Source organism: Artemia franciscana, chromosome 14, assembly GCF_032884065.1.
Source record: "Artemia franciscana chromosome 14, ASM3288406v1, whole genome shotgun sequence".
Taxonomy (NCBI): domain Eukaryota; kingdom Metazoa; phylum Arthropoda; class Branchiopoda; order Anostraca; family Artemiidae; genus Artemia; species Artemia franciscana.
In genome coordinates, this window is record NC_088876.1 from 23,632,926 (window position 1) to 23,650,393 (window position 17,468).

A 17,468-nucleotide genomic window follows, 5' to 3' on the forward strand; every position below is an offset into this window, starting at 1 on the left:
CGATCGGGATTTAAAATAAGAGCTTTGAGACACTATATCCTTCTAAATATCAAATTTCATTGAGATCCGGTCATCCGTTCGTAAGTTAAAAATACCTCATTTTTCCTAATTTTAAACTCCCCCAATGTCACCAGATCCAGTCGGGATTTAAAATAAGAGCTCTGAGACACGATATCCTTCTAAATATCAAATTTCATCGAGATCCGATCATCTGTTCGTAAGTTAAAAATACCTCATTTTCCCAAATTTTTCAGAATTAAACCCTCCCCCCTCCCAACTACCCCAAAGAGAGCGAATACGTTCTGGTTATGTCAATCATGTATCTAGGACTGGTGCTTATTTTTCCCACCAGGTTTCATCCCGATCCCTCCACTCTAAGTGTGTTCCGAGATTTTAGGTTTCCCCCTCCCAATTCCCCCACTGTCACCAGATCCGGTCAGAATTCAAAATAAGAGCTCTGAGACACGATATCCTTCCAAACATCAAATTTCATTAAGATCTGATCAACCATTCGTAAGTTAAAAATGCTTCTTTTTTTTATTTTTTTTCCGAATTTCCTGGAAGTGCCAAGGTAGCAAAACCGGGACCGACAGAATTTGCGATTGCTATATGTCCCTTGGTTAATACCAAATGCCATAAAAACGAGAACTTGTGCTTGTATTGGACACTAAAAATATATAATGTTTAACAGAAGACATTACATAGATGGTTAAGGATGAAGCACAGATTATAGAACTCATAGGACAAGGGTACGCATAAGCAAACATTAATGTAACTACTGCCACAACTTTGTGGGACAGGGCAACAAATAGCATAAGATTGAGCACGGGTATATTAAGTAGTATAGAAACAAAACTTAGTAGCAAGATAAAGGTAAGCCTTAGCTTTCCCTACCTAGAGTCCGTCTGGTCGACCTAGCTAAATAACAAGGAAAATCAAATAGGAAACAATAGGGATATTTCTGAAATAAAATATGCAGAACGCTAATAACATAAAACATTATATAAAATAGCATACAGAAGTTGAGGTTCTTAATTTGTTTTGCGCTCATATTCAGCTTACTCTCAATAACACAGCAACTTTAAAAAGCTAAAAACGAAGTTAGGTTACACTAGTAGTTCGTTATATTACTATTCTGTTCATTATATATGTCAGAATAAATTTGGAAAATATCTAATTAACTTGGTATATTTAAATAAAGAGAAAGTTATTATCAATTGGTGACCTATTTTCGTAACTTTATCTAGTTCTGGGTGACATGATAGATCTTTCCTGTTTTGTTTGTTTATTAGTTTCAAAACTGGGATACAGTAAAGAGCTTGGAATTGGGCTCCTTTATCTTTGATTAAATTATTTGAGCATGACTTTCGACATTATATTTAGGCTGAATGTGCCAAGTTATCTAGGAAAACATTCTACATGATAGGCTTTACTATCCCTAGCATACAGATGCTTGAGCCTCATCAACATAAATTAATTTAAACTCCACCTTGAAGTAATCACCACAATTAATTGAAATGTACTCCATTCCACACTTAAATTCTGGACATGAAGGCCATAATTTGCAAGTCTTGCTGATCCATTAAATGACTTTATTTAATTCATTAATGCACTTAATAGCTTCATTTGGAAATAAATTTAGCTTTAGAATCCCGAAGTTATTGCAGTAAAAATTACGTAAAAATATTGAGTTTATACCGTATTAAGTTACAGCAGAATAATATATAGTGAGCACACATAATAGCGTAAAAGATTAGTGATCAAAATCGGAAGATTTTTACCTTATTTTACATCACTATCATCATTTAAAGTAACGTAGGTGAGCGCAATAGCATATAACGGTATTTCTGAAACCCCCCTAATGAAAGGTAGAGGGTCATTATTTTGCTGCGTGTAAACATCATGCCATCTATCCTGCCTTAGATATGAGCCACTTGACTCTCTTAGATCACCACCAGGCAGTATGGATTTTGCTGAAATTTCTTGACTGGGAAAAGGAACAAAAAGAAACACAACAAGAATTCTAACAAAGTATTTTATATCTAAGAGATTTTATTCTTTATTCAAAAAGTTTCAGTGTTATGATATTTCAGCTAGTGACACAAATCTTCTAGTACTTGTATTTTAGAAAGTATACTTTCATTGAACCAAAAAATTTCAAACGTCAGTTATGTTTCCCAACGTCAGGTTACTATTGAGCCATGTCACAAACTCCCAGAGTTATTCCAAACTCTCGACAAAGATAGAAATGGCAAGCTGGACGGATGTGAGATTATGCATCTGCTAAACCTAGATGATGAAGGCATGGTTAAAAGAATGATTTACATCCACGATAATGACGACGATGATGCAATAAGCATGGAAGAACTCCAACAAATGTGCTCAAACAAACTTAGTAGCAAGATAAAGGTAAGCCTTAGCTTTCCCTACCTAGAGTCCGTCTGGTCGACCTAGCTAAATAACAAGGAAAATCAAATAGGAAACAATAGGAATATTTCTGAAATAAAAATTTCAAACGTCAGTTATTTTTCCCTTACATAGCTTGCGAATCTCTCAGCAACGACTATTTAATGTTTAGACTCCATATTTTGACAGTTTGTTTTCTTAATTAAACTAAGATAAGAATTTATCAGCTGCTTCTAACTATCATAAAGATAAATAGAGGAAAAATGGCCTGTCACAAGAATTATGTGTGGTTTCCAAGAAAGTAAGCCAAAAACCGAATTGAATTAGCTGACAGTTCTCACACAATTCAATTACCTGCTATCATAAACATTCAATCTTTTCCTTTTTTCTTTTAAATATAAAGAAAATATTTAACCAGCAAGAAATTGATTTCCATTTAGATCTAGGTAAAACATCCTCCTGGTAACCCCACCTCCCGCGGACAAATACCTGTCTATACCATTCAATACAGTACATGGCATACTTTCCAGAAAAAACAAGTTGAAGGAACTAAATGGCCATACAAAAATGTATGTAGAAAAGCATGGCTATAAGCAAACCATAATAAATGTCTTCATGTAAACTGATAGAATTTTACTGTAAGACAAGTGAATTATCCTCAAAAGTGTCCTTCTAACGGCATTTTTCATTTTTTTTCTTTGAAAAAAAAAAACCAAGAAAACATTCAACCAACAAGAAAACAAAATCCAAAATACGAACATTGTACAATAATTTAAAAGGGAAAAGTTTTACTTTTTAGAAAATCGACAAAAATATACAAAAACATTAAATCATTTTTCAAAATAAGGATTCTTTCGCAAAATGACAAAACCTTCCAGGACAGGGGTAAGCGGCAAATATTCATCAGTAGCTAGTTCGGCCCTCTCGCCATGAGAAAGAAGAACAGGGGTCGTATGAGTCTGAAATCCTGTAATTGTCTTCGGCTTACCAGCTTGTCCGACAACATCAACAGCCTAGAACACGACAAGAAATTTAGTACAATTACTCTTAATTCACACTAGAAATTGTTCTAGTGTAAGATTGTTCTCATTTAGTGTTGTTTTATTTATTAGTAACGATTGAACTTCATTGAACTAATATTTCTGGCCGTCTTTTAATGACCACAATTTATTGCAAGTCTTATATTATTTATACAAGTGTTTTGTTGAGGATGTCTCTTGGACATAGCGGAAATATTCATTGAAGGTTTCCAAAAATTCACGGTTTTAGAAATTCCCCACGGTTTTTTTATGTTTAAATTTACACTAATCTCCTATCAACTACACATGATTTTTTCTGCTCATCAAATTTTTCCAATACAATTCCAAAGACAATAATACACAAAACATGAACATATAAAACTTTTATTTTTTGAAACTACAATTACCCCACGAATTCTTTCGTATACTTCATGCCCAAAGTAAGGAAAGAAATTCGTCAACGCGGAAACACTAACTTCGCACTGAACAAAACGTCTTCCGAATGTTATTGTTTTCCGCTTTCTCTGAAAGGGGTGGTCTTAAAAACTCAAGAATTTGTGATCTTAAATTCAAATCTTTAGTGCTCCTTTTAAGGTTGAGTGTAACTGAATAAAAATGGGCAGCGGCAGTTTTGCTCAGAATTTTGGGGACTAATAAGAAGGTCGAGGTCGTTGCAAGGTCGGATAAACTTGGATGTTTAGCTTAAATATTTGGTAGGGTTTCGGTGAACCCAATTTTTCTTCGGGTAAAAGTGAAAAAAATTCAGGCTAGTGGAAGTACTGACCTGGGTGAAGTAAAGTTGACTTGATTATCGATATAAATTTACGCCCGTTTTTGATTTCATTTGTTCATTCATAATATCATCTGTTTTGGTTTTAGGTTTAACAGTTATGTTATTTTATGCGTACAATGGTCAATTAATATGTTCAATTAGTTTAATTCGATATTCAGTAATTCATAAATATATATTTCTTTCCATTTTCCATTTATGGCGCTGGATTGGCCATCCGTCATGAAAATGTCTCTTTAACCTATTTATCTTTTTTGGAAGGATAACCTAAGATTTTTACTACCGTTAAGGATAACCGTTAAATACCACTATTGCTAAGGAGATATTTGCAGCTGTTAAATAAACTGGTTTATTGTATTTAATTTATGTTGGGCATCGCTCTTTATTAATTTTGTTTTAGTTTTTAAGCAGCTTGTTATGACAATCTTTGTTGTAGCTGCAGTAGCAGTCGTTGTTGGAGCAGTAATGATAGTTGTGATTTGATGAGATGTTGCTCAAGTAGTCATAGCTAAGGTAAATTTTGTGAAGATCAACCTCAAGTTGTTGCTCAACTTATTGATGCTATTAAATTTTTTAGAATAGTCCGTAAATGGTCCTAGAATGACAATGATTCGAAAGGTGTAAATGTGTTTATATCGATAAAGCAGAGAGGAGGGAGAGAGGACTTTACTTTGGTCTGTTCAATTATTCAGACAATACCTCCTTCCTTGATTTTCATTTCAACCAACATTTATCCATTGTTATTTCAATTACTAAAATTAATATATAAAACGCAAACTCTGGAGTGGACAGTTTGCTTAGTTTTGCATCCTATCTCCTGGAGCTGTGCGCCTTATACCACTCCCGGGGCTTAGACCCTCCAGAGTTTAGACCCTCCGGGGCTTAGATTGTCTTAGACCCTCCAACCGTTTCGACTACAATTTTATATCGAGATTCATGTCTAGCACAATGTGGGTACGAAAGGACGTGAAAAGTCGGTGGTTGGTCCCTTTTTCGTTTCAAAACTGAAAAAGTGCTTCTGATCTCAGGACTTCTTGTCACCTCTTACCCCCTGATCGGCCGTTCATTATGACCAAGCCAGGGAAGAAAAAAGCGCATTGACTGTGACATAGAGAAACAGTATTTGTAAACAGAATCAATAGCAAAATCCAATGCAGAAAACATTCATAACTCATATGACATTTTATACTATTTGCCCTTAATATTGATAAGTTGTGCTACTAAATCAGCTATTACATATAGCAGAAAAAAGCTTTGAGATAAAAAAAAAAAACAGTACTTATTACAGCTAGTCGAATTCTGATTCGTGATTACCAAATTAATATAAGGGACTGATAAGTTTAAACAAGAGCTATGGCACTAGTGACGAGGTCGGAAGAGCCAAGAGATCATATGGTATGAGCTCTAGCAAACTTCTTAGAATCAATAGATTGCTTTAAAAGCAAAATCAGAGGCTTAATGCCTGGCCGAGATTTAAAATAAAAGCTCTGAGTCATGTGGTCCTTCTAAATACCAAAATTTTTTAAGACCCGATTACCCACTCGTAAGCTAAAAATACCTCAATTTTTCTAAATCTTTCTCTCCCTTCAGCCCCCCAGATGATCGAATCAGAGATAACAACTTTATCAAGTCAATTTGTGCAGCTCCCTGACACGCCTACCAATTTTCATCTTCCTAGCACGTCCAGAAGCACTAAACTCACCAAAGCACTAACCCCCCCCACCTAACTCCCCCGAAGAGAGCGGATCCAGTCCGGTTACGTCAATTACGTATCTAAGACATTTATAAGCGTTTTCCAATATTTCCAGTTTCCTCCTCCAACTCAGGGTTCGGACAGGTCGGTTCGTTTCAAATTATAGGCTCTGTCCTATTTATATAGGATTTCCCGAGCCCCAATATAGGATTCGGAAGTCTTCGGGATCAGATCGGTGGTAGATGGCGTGGGATGCCTGGTCACATAAATTCGTCATTTCTCGAGTTTCTACATTTTTATTTTTTTTTATCAGATACACATACTGTGCCAACGATTGACTGATACAGGTAAAATATCTGGAATCACTCTTGCTGCTTCTTGGGCATCAATTTCGATATGAGGTCAGTTCTTCTCTTTGCAAGAGACTGCTCCATTCTCACAGATTCTACCATCTGCTCTCTTTCACTTGTTCTGGACTTCACAGCACCTTCGAGCAAAGAAACAGCTAGGGCAATGGCTATGGAACTCTTGGACCCGGCAGCCTTCTTCATTCTATCGGACACTTCTTGAAATAGAGTATGTGCTACTGTTCTCTTTTCTCTGATGCTCTTAGTTTTTCTTTTCGCTTTCCAAGTCTTCTATTTCTTTCTTTTGGTCGTGGACCTCCTGCAACTTCCACTTGTTGTCCTCTTCAAAAGCTCCTTTCTCCTTCTCGGATAGTTCTTCTTTTTTCTTTTCATGCAGATATTGTTGGTACCGAGACCGTGCAGAACGTGCAAGATTCAACTGTTCTTTTGTAATAACAAACCGTTCTGGTTTTCCTCCATAAAGTCTCAACGTGTCATATACCATGAGTCTCGCATCCAGAACGCGTTCGGACATTAGTGCCTGGTATTCACCAAGAATCCTACCAGAACGCGGGAACCCACACTCAACATCTGGGCTGCCAGGCAATAACGTCAGCATTGCTTTGATAAGCTTGGTAAGTTCCAGGTACTTGCTGTCTCTACGCTCATTCACCAGTCCAAAGTAATGGCTCCAAAAATGATCGATCCGAGTAATGTCCTCACGGGGTCCATTTTCCGTTCGCAAAAGCAGTCACTCAGTCTGGGCGACGTCTGAGCTTGCTCCAATTGCAATCTTGCGTGCCACAGCCGCTATGTCTGCAATGCTTCTTGAATCCTTCATGCTGATCGGATTCAAAAAGCGTACAGCCTCTAGAAAACCATCCTTTTCCAGAGGACATTTGTTCAAAATATGGCGAATCCCCGCAATAAAATGTTTTCGCACATTGACATAGAAAATGGCCTTGTATTTCAGTGTTGCTTTCTCACGGAAAGCTCGTTCCACATTTTCCGAAACTATGGGCTTTTCTGCAAATTTTTCAGCAAGGTTCGACATTTCTGGTGAGAAATTTTCAATCTCGGTCATGAAATCTGGAGAAAAGACCCGTCCGCAAAGTGTCACAACTAGCCTTTTGATCTCTGAGTTCAGATGAGAGGCTCTTCTTTCTGGAACAGTTGGGTGAGACTTATGAACAGTTCTGCTGAGGCTAGAACAAATTCGAGTTGGGCCTTCATCGTCACACTTCTGATATAAGCCACAATCTTCAGAATTTTGGGAGTGGACAGAAGTTTTTTCAGCTTTTTTTTCTCTCGGCATCAAGTTCAGAAAGTACTCTAAGATTGTCGGCAACTGCTGCATGATTCTAGCAAGGGCACGTCCGATCGTCAGCCACCGACTTAGGACTTGCTATATGAAAGCATTCTCTGGCACTCTTACTTTCTTTTGGCACTTTCAATAGTCTTCAAAACGTGAAGGCCAGCCGGCAAAAAATGAATGCACAAGAATAACAAAGTCGGAACTTTCTTCCCCGAACACCTGAAGACCTTTCAAGAAAGCGTTGTGGATTCTATGGATGTTTAAAATACCAATATTCAACATTCTCTTTCCCGTCACTTTCTTTTTTTGGCATTGAAATTGTTCCAAACGCTTTTGTTGACGTTTGGTCCATCACTTCCAAGCGTGATTAGTTTTTCAAGTGGCAGCTGATTCTGCTCAATGGCTGACATAATCTTCCTACACAGATCATCACTTGTCGCGTGGCCCATAAAACTTGTGCATAAAAGTCTGCTCTGGATTTCGTTTCCATATGAGGACCAATATTGAACACGTATCTGTAACTCTTTCATACCAGCGTTGTTGGTTCAATTCTAGTACAAAATATGCCTGAATGTTCTTCACAAGCATTTGCTTACAGTAAGGATGCAGCGCATCGGTGATCAGATACATGAGTTTCTTCACACATAGGGACATTCCGTCGGAGATCTTACCGGGGAACATCGCATGGAAGGTTGCGACAATATGGTCTGAAGAGTTAGCAGACATGGAACTCTGTACCGTCTTAAGCACCCATATTAACTCAGCTTTATAAGCGGCATCACGCTCACAAAAAATGTTTGTACCAACTAACAGTTTATCCTTGGTTTTTTCATCAACTCGAGATTGTCCATTCAAGTGAAACTATAGTGGATGTAGTTAAGCAGTAACTGCGGCTTTGTGTTCTGCAGATCGCACATGTTGGTTTACTCCTGAGCAACCCCAGATGTGCAACCAAAAATTTTCAAGCAGAGTTTGCAAAAGAGCGAGTACTGGCCGTTCCTAGTCTTACACCATTCGCCAATCTTTCTACCGCTTCAATCCGTCTTAGCAAGCCATGAACTATTAGACTTGCCAGGCCCCATACGTAATTACCAAGCATCACCTACAAAATAGCATCCCAAGATTAAAATACCATAAAAGAAAAAATATGGAAATGTCCAAAACTGGGCCGTATTCACATCAGCCTTTAAAATAGCATTCAGGCAGGAAACGCATAAGTCGCAAGAACTCCAGTCTCATTAAGCAGATACTGCTAGCCTGTATACTGATCTTTGCTCATTTCGGACAGGCCCAACATGACAAAAAAAAACATCGGCTACTAAGTCAACACAACAGCATAGCCCAGGCAGAAGCAGCTTACTAGGCCCAGTACAAAACATTAGTTAAGTTCAAACAGCTCAACAGTTGTAAGTAATTATCGATCTATACCGAAAAACTGCACAGTCTACAACAGTCAAAAGCAAAAAGAAAAGCACATCTTGGCTTACTTAAAGAGAAGTAAAAATTGTAAATCGTGAGCAACGTTCTTATTGCTCTTCAGCCGAAAATATAGGAATAATAGGATTTTAGCCAAAATATAGGCATTTTATAGGAGTGCATTAGAATATAGGAATTTATAGACGAGTCCGAACGCTGCCAACTCATCCAATGTTAACAGATCTGGTCAGGATTTGAAAGAATTATCAAATTTCACTAAGATCCGGTCACCCATTCTTAAGTTAAAAATACCTCAATTTTTTTAATTTTTCCAAATTAATAACCCCCAGCTCCCCCAAAAAGAACGGATCCGTACCAATTATGTCAATCTCGTATCTATAACTTGTGCTTATTCTTCCAATCAAGTTTCATCCCGATCTCACCACTAAGCGTTTTCCAAAATTTCCGGTTTCCAAGATTTCTGTTTCCCCCCCTCCAACCCTCTATGTCCCTGGATCCAATTCGAATTGAAAATGGAGCATCTGAGACATAAGATTCTTCTATATATCAAGTTTCATTAAGATCCGATCATCCATTTGTAAGATACCTCGATTTTCACGTTTTTCAAGAATTCCGGTTTCTCCCTCCAACTCCCTTCAATGTCACCAGATCTGGTCGGGATTTGAAATGAGAGTTCTAAAGCACAAGATCATTCTAGATATCAAATTTCATTGAGATCTGATCACCTGATCGTAAGTTACAAATACCTCACTTTTTCTAATTTTTCCGAATTAACCCTCCCCCCCCCCCAACTCCACCAAAGAGAGCAGATATGGTCAGTCACCTATCTTGGACCTGTGCTTATTCTTTGCACCAAGTTTCATCCTGATCTCTCCGCTTTAAGCGTTTTCCAAGATTTCCGGTACCTCCCTCTAATGACACTAGATCCGGTCGGGATTTAAAATAAGATATCTGAGTTTCGAGGTCCTTCAAAACATGAAATTTCATTAAGATACGATCACTCTTTCGTAAGTTAAAAATACCTCATTTTTCTATTTTTTTAGAATTAATCCTCCTCCCCCCTAACTCCCCCAAAGAGAGCAGATCCATTCCGGTTATGTCAATCCCGTATCTAGGACTTTCACTTATTTTTCCCAACAAGTTTCATCCCGATCCCTATACTCTAAGCATTTTCCAAGATTTTAGATTTCGCCTCCCACTCCCAACTTACTCTTCATCGGATCTGGTCGGGATTTAAAATAAGAACTTTGAGATATACTATCCTTCCAAACATCAAATTTCAATAAGATGCGATCACTCCTTCATAAGTTAAAAATACCTCTTTTTTTATTTTTTCAGAATTAACCCTCCTCCCCCCAACTTCCCCGAAGAGAGCAGATCCGTTCCAGTTATATAATCACGTATCTAGGACTTACGATTATTTCTACCACCAAGTTTCATTCCGATCCCTCCACTCTAAACGTTTTCCAAGATTTTAGGTTCCCCCATCCAACTCCCCCAATGTCACCGGATCCCCTCGGGATGTAAAATAAGAGCTCTGAGACACGATATCTTTCAAATATCAAATTTCATTAAGATTCGATCACTCCTTCGTAAGTTAAAAATACTTCATGTTTTCCAATTTTCCAGAATTAACCCTCCCCCTCCCCCAACTCCCCCAAACAGAGCAGATCCGTTCCAGTTACGTCAATCACGTATCTAGGACTTGTGATTGTTTTCCCCACCAAGTTTCATCCCGATCCCTCCACTCTAAGTGTTTTCCAAGATTTTAGGTCCCCCCCTCCAACTCCCCCCAATGTCACCGGATCTGGTCGGGATTTAAAATAAGAGCTCTGACACACGATATCCTTCCAAATATCAAATTTTATTAAGTTCCCATCAACCATTCATAAGTTAAAAACACTTCATTTTCCAATTTTTTCCGAATTAACCGCCCCCCCCCAGATGGTCAAATCGGGATAACGATTATTTCTAATTTAATCTGATCCGGTCCCTGATACGCCTGCCAAATTTCACCGTCCTAACTTACCTGGAAGTGCCTGAAGTAGCAAAACCGGGAAAGACAGACTGACAGAATTTGCGGTCGCTATAGGTCACTTGATTAATACAAAGTCCCGTAAAAACAGCTCAACGAGTCATCTATTAATAACAACCTGCATTTCCAGTGATAGTAAATTAGAAGGAGTGGTACTAAGAAAAGATATCTTTTTCCCAAGTAAAAGTAACATCAAAGTCCTAACTATTATACTCTCCAGTTCAGGAAAAGTCGGGAGAAAAGGATACATACCGTTCCGACACGAACAGAAACAGGTAACGCTTTCAGTTCTTCATCAAAGGTAACAAGCATTCTAGGCTGGATGGCCGCTGCCACAGAGTAGAAAAGGTAATGTGATTTACCAAGAATAGCTAAAATAATACAAGCATCAGTATGATATAGATGCACTTACCTACCCCGACGCTCTTCCCAAAAGAAGGCGTCAATGCACTAGCAGAGCCGGTCGGCCAGGGAACTACACGCCTAGACACGGATGTCTTTTCCGACCACTTTAAGCTGGACATAAACTTAAAACAAAAAATCACGTGAGGTAAGTTGCTGCTTCGATATTCCCAATTTTTGAAGGAATATCACAACTAGTATTATAAATGTGATAATTGTTCTTGAACACTTGTTCTTATGTAAATAAATACTAAATTACTAAACATTTATTAGAAATTCCCTAAAAATGATATCAGCTGTTCAAAAATAAAACTAGAAAACACTTATATTTTTAGAGGAAGGGTAGTTAAAGTATATCAACAAAACAAGCTCCTTTTTAGCACTTTTAACATTGACCGTTAGTATCTTTTTGGAATGTGCAGAAATTAAAAGATTTTGGCCCAATAGCAATTGGTGTAGACTGTTTGAATTTTAAATAAAAGAAAAGTGAAACGCAAATTTTATTTTCAAAATTACTTTTGGTTTCGAAATTGTATTATACAGTCTGAAATATATACTTAGTTTTTATCTTAGTTGAATACGCTATATTTAGTATCTGCCTTCCACAGTCCAAACACTTTCTCTACTTGAAACGTTCACAGTTAGTGCGCCATTTTCGGTAATTATACCTGCTGTATCGATTGACGACGTCTGCGAGTCATGGATCTTACAGGAGCAATAGTTAGTTTTTTCTCAATACACTGGCAATTTCTGCTTATTCTGACAGTAGTATCAAGGTGAAGTCTGCGATTTTACGCAAAGAGTCGACCTGAGGCTGGATTAATGAATATGACACTATATTCCGGAAAGCAGCGAATAATTCTTGCCTGGGTCTAAAAAGAATGGTTTTCACTTACCCTTGAGCCAGAGCCTACAGTGCGTGATCTAACAAGAAGTTCTATAGTCAATGTTACAGAGGATTATATAAAGTTGTCTCACCTAGCTTTGGTGTCTTAAAGCAATTTTTCTACATCCAGATGGAAAGCTCCATTCAAGCAGGAAGACTAGGCACTTGTTTCAAATTTATGTTAGACTAAAATCTAAATAAATGCTTAATTTTATTCCCTGTTCAAGTTCAAGGTAATGTTATTTCTACTTAGTCTTAAGGTTTTAATATTTTAACCCGAAGATAAAAATTTCGCTATCATTCGACTGTTACGATTCAGCCTCAAACTAAATTTGTGATTTTTATTTATTTATTTTTCAAATGACATGTTGAAAGTATAGAACTTATAAATATCAGTTTTTTTATACAATGCATACTTTTATACAATATCAATCAGCTTTCAATACACAATATCAACACTGAATTCCTGCAAAAAATAAAAAGGTTTTTTTTTTTTCAACTTACAGAGACCAATTCGAAACAATTGCGGATAAATAAGCTGAAAATTATTATAAATGGCAATACATTGAATTTATAGGAAGAAAATAAAAGAACATATTTGAATCAACATTATCAAATAACTATGCCAAAGACCGGTAAAACCATTAAACTAACTTTAATTTATATCTGAGCCACTCAAATACTAGCCCCTTTTTTGTTTTCTCTTAAGTTACACGTCAAAGCGCTTAAATTAATACATATGAATATTTTTCATTAGACAATCAAATTTGTGTGTCCATAAAAACATATCCAAACAACCAACTCATTTCAGTACTGACTAGGTCATTGGTTTATGACCTAGTCATACTGACTAGTTATGACATTGGTTATGACCTAGTGTTGTGATGACCTAGATCATCACAACACAAAGCTGTGCATGTTTATCCCTTTCCCAATAAGAATTTTAATGTTAAGAGGTGATTTAGGATGGCTAACCCTGAATATTCTCTTCTTTAAAGAAACTCATATCTGAGCATAAAAGTTCATAAAGCATTCATAAACCTCACAAACCTTAATGAACGCATTCATAAAGCGTTCATAGACCTTTTATAAAGCATTAGACAATCAGCCCTTGGAAAAATTAGAAGAGGAAAAAAAGACTTACTTTGCTTGACGTCAATACAAGCTACAAGAAGACCCAATAAGCCAGCAACAGCCACAGGTCTCATCAACTGTCTATCACTGTGATAAGGTGAGAGGGTCAGGGTTCCTTTTCCCATATGAACTAAACCTTGGGCAATCCTTACCATGAACAAATGATTGGCATCTTTGGCATGGTACTGTGCAAGCTGTCTCAGCATTGTAGCTAATCTACAAAGATTGAGAAGCATTAGGAAAGAAATGAACAAATCAGTGCTTCAATTTTTGACTCAATGTCCTCTCATGTAATTCTAAGTTTTAAGACGGAGGAGAATTTCGCTTCGGCAGGAATATTTCTCATTGCCAGATAAAAAAAGAAGATGTTGACATGCAAGAATATTCGGGTTTGCTTCTGTTTTAGGTCGTAGTTGAAAAGTTCGTCTTTCCGGCTTCCAGTTTCATTGAAAATGAATATAAGGCGTTCTATTCCAAGGATATATAATTGAATTCTAGATAGTTTCTCTACAACATACTCTAGATATGCTCTAAAAAAATTTTCTAGGAAATACTCAAGAAAATGTCTAAGAGGACTAAGACTTTTCCTTTCGATAAAATATAGAAGCTAAAATTCATACAATGACATCGTTTGGTCGCTAGTCTTTTAAAGCCATTCACACTGAGATTTAACAAGTAGTACGATGTAGCAAGCTATAATTTGGGTCAGCATTTTCCCTAGAATTTTCAGAGCGGCTCAAAAATTCTGATTGGCTAAAACACCAGACATAGAGAGCACAATAGCGTTGCCAAAGTAAAGAGCAAGGTGAGCTCTACGTGCTACCTTTTTTTTTCTTTCACCAAGGCAGTTTGTTTGGAATAAGTCGTCGTAAACACTTCGGAAGAGGCTCATTCGATTGGAAACTGGAAGTCCTAGTGCCCTATTTAACAGTGAAGTGATTGCAGTGCAACCAACGCCCCTTTCCCCCTTAAGATATCCAATCAAAATCTTAAGACAACAATTTGGTTTTGCACTTTTGAAAAGTCTAATAAGTTGATGGCATGACCCCCCCCCCCCCAACTCCTAGGGTAAGTTATGCAGTTTGTCCATTATTTACATACAGTATTTGTTATTGCGAAAGAGGACATGTTTCATCGTTGATCTCCTAAAAGACTAAGGGTATTTAAGTGAACCTTTACAGGAATGTTAAGGCGAGTGTTGAGTTAAATCAAAACCCGTCATGTGCAGACAGGTTGTCATAAGGTTGTAACTCAGGAACAACTTAGGGTATTAAGCTGAAAATTTCAGGACACGATGAGGGGGGGGGGCCAACTGGCCAAAAGACAAAATTTGTACACTACGATTACAACAGCTATAACTACTATTACGACTAACACTACTGCTACACTACAATTAAGGCTGAGAATATTTAAAGTATAAATTTTGGGGGATATAGAGGCGGAAGTTAGACTAAATCAATAGCAGAAGGCAAACTATTTACAAGCAAGTTTTTAAAAGAGTTTGTCAGCAATATCTTAGGAGCGGCTTAGAGTATAAAGTTAAAACTTACAGGGCATGTTGTGGGGGATGTTGAACCACCTTGAAGACACTATATGTATGCTACTACCTCTACTGCTACAGCTATTACTAATAATAAGGCTAAGGGTATAGGGGTGAAAATTTCAAGAAATTTTGAGGGGATTTTAACTAAATAAAAACACACTATGTGCATAAAGGTTGGCAAAAAGACGTGTAAGCAATATCCCATTTAGGGTATCCCCTATTTAGGGTAGAACCATTTAGGGTATTAAGTTGAGTATTTCAGGCTATTTTGAGGTTGATGTTGAACTAAGCATAAGTCCGTAAGTGACTACTATTACTCCTATTACTTCCCCATGACAAGCAAAAGGTGTTAGAATTTTAGCTTAGTCCACACTTGTAATATAAAAAATTTACCAAATTTCTATATTATCTAGTCTGGTTTGGGAACACAAATAATAAAATATATTGAAATTACCATTATTGGTAATTAAATCTAGACAATATACAAATGAATAATAATTTACAAAAACCAAAGATGACAAGATTGAACTGAACCAAAATAAAAGAAACTGATATAATTGAGATGATAATATTCCCTTCTAGAGCGAAGCCATAGATGGGTAGCTTTAGAAAGAAATCTCAGGAAACATTTGCTAATGCCTTGGGAAAAAAAGCCGACAAAATTTTTTAGATCATATCCTATATATAGTCTAAAATATACGCAAATAATAATAACACCAAAGTAATTTATAACGCCAATTGAAACCAAACAATTAAAAAAAAGCTTTAGACAAAGTGAAGATATGAATGTTTAATAAATACTTCAGGTAAAGAACAATTTCTGTTTTAAATAGTGAGTGTAAGAGCAACATCGTGTTTGAGCGACTTACAAATTGAAAATGTCAGCATGGAAAGAACAATGTTGGAACGAGATTGCGTTGGAAAGAGGAATGAAAATGAAACGGAATACAATCTTTATGCATGTCCTGGTATCCAAGTTTAGTATAATAATGGTTCTTATTTTTTCGCTTCAATAATTATATAATTTACTCTGAACATGGAACGTTCAGATTTTTGTTCTTAATCTTTGCATACAAATATTAGAAACTAAAAATCTTACTTGGTAAATTTTTAAACTTTAAAAAAGCGCGCTAAAAAATTGTTTACATCCATTTTCATTATGTTTCAAGAGTCAGAAAAAAAACTCAGGGTGGGTGTTCAAATCCGGTTTTAACAAAAAAAAAAAAAGAAGAAAAAAAAGACACAAGTGGACATTTAACCCTTCCCATACATCTATTTCAATTTAAGATTTCCACTGCTTGGCTATAAAACACTATGTTTCGACCATTTTGATGATTAAACTATAAAAATACAATAATTACACAACAATCTACAAATCCCCACAAAAAAAGCTCCATGGCATGTAGGAGGGGATTATGAAACAGATCTCATAACATTAAATATTTAACTACTAAACATGTAAGGAATTTGCATCATAAAAATTGAGAAGAAAACAATATATACAAAGAAAAAAACCAGGAAGAGAGTTCGTTAAATAAGCTTTATTGAACTGCAATGAATCACAACATCCATAAAAATAACAAAAAAAACGAAAAAAAAAAACGGATAGCACTATATACGCCAAGAAAAAATAATCGTATGAAAAAAAAATTCTTTACAAGTCTTTTGAAGGTGCCAGACGAGTAGCATTCTCAAGCCGAAACGGGAAGGTTGTTCAATGTCAAATGACAAGCAACAAAAGGATTAAAATCAGACTGTATTGCTGGTGTATGCGGAATTTGGATATTTTGAGAACTACGGAGATGATAATTTTACCGATCAGATGTAAAAGAAGACGTAAATCTAAGAGACCTATGAATATCACCATCTAGCCGAAGAAAAGTGGAAGACGCACATGAAAAAATATAAAGTTTTTCAATATCTAACGGTTTGCCAAACAATTTACATTAAAGGTAAGTAAATATTACCTTTTCAGACCTTGGTAAAAATAATGTTTTCAAAGGAACCCAGGCTCTAACGGCTTTGCGGTCAATAATCTTTCCTCATATTTTCAATGCTTACATGCCAATAGCCAGGAGGAGGGGGTGGGGTTATAAGATCGATCCGAGTGATACATGCATGGAGCCAACTAAAGCAAAATCATTCAACAAAGAAGCCTTAGATACTACAAATATGGATATTGAAGCGGATTTGGTATCTTAAATGATCACCCTATCTCGTCTATTATGAACTTTTTAGTTTGTGTGACCTTCGATGCTATACGCTTTGATTGAAAACCTTGCCGATGCAAGAGCTGTAAAATTTCATTGTCTTTTCAATGAAATTTTATAATCAAATCTATACAGCTCTCGATGGTGGCTAGCCCTGAGATAATTTGTATATGAACTCTTCGTCTTTTGAGATGGTCAGCCGACGCTGAGGCTCGTAAAAGGATTTTAAGGTATCGAACCCCCTTAAAAAA

General features: G+C 36.6%; 1 protein-coding gene across 1 annotated transcript in view; it reads right to left on the reverse strand.

Moving 5' to 3' along the window:
• Positions 1–3,177: 3,177 nt before the first annotated feature.
• Positions 3,178–17,468, reverse strand: part of LOC136035478 (26S proteasome non-ATPase regulatory subunit 2-like) — a 69,847-nt gene continuing 55,556 nt past the window's right edge. Inside the window, exons 11-13 of the mRNA XM_065717291.1 lie at positions 13,475–13,680; positions 11,295–11,413; positions 3,178–3,419 (exon numbers count right to left, since the gene is read on the reverse strand). Coding sequence (XP_065573363.1) covers positions 3,237–3,419; positions 11,295–11,413; positions 13,475–13,680 — 508 coding nt within the window. The 3' untranslated portion in view covers positions 3,178–3,236. The remainder of the gene's footprint in view (positions 3,420–11,294; positions 11,414–13,474; positions 13,681–17,468) is intronic.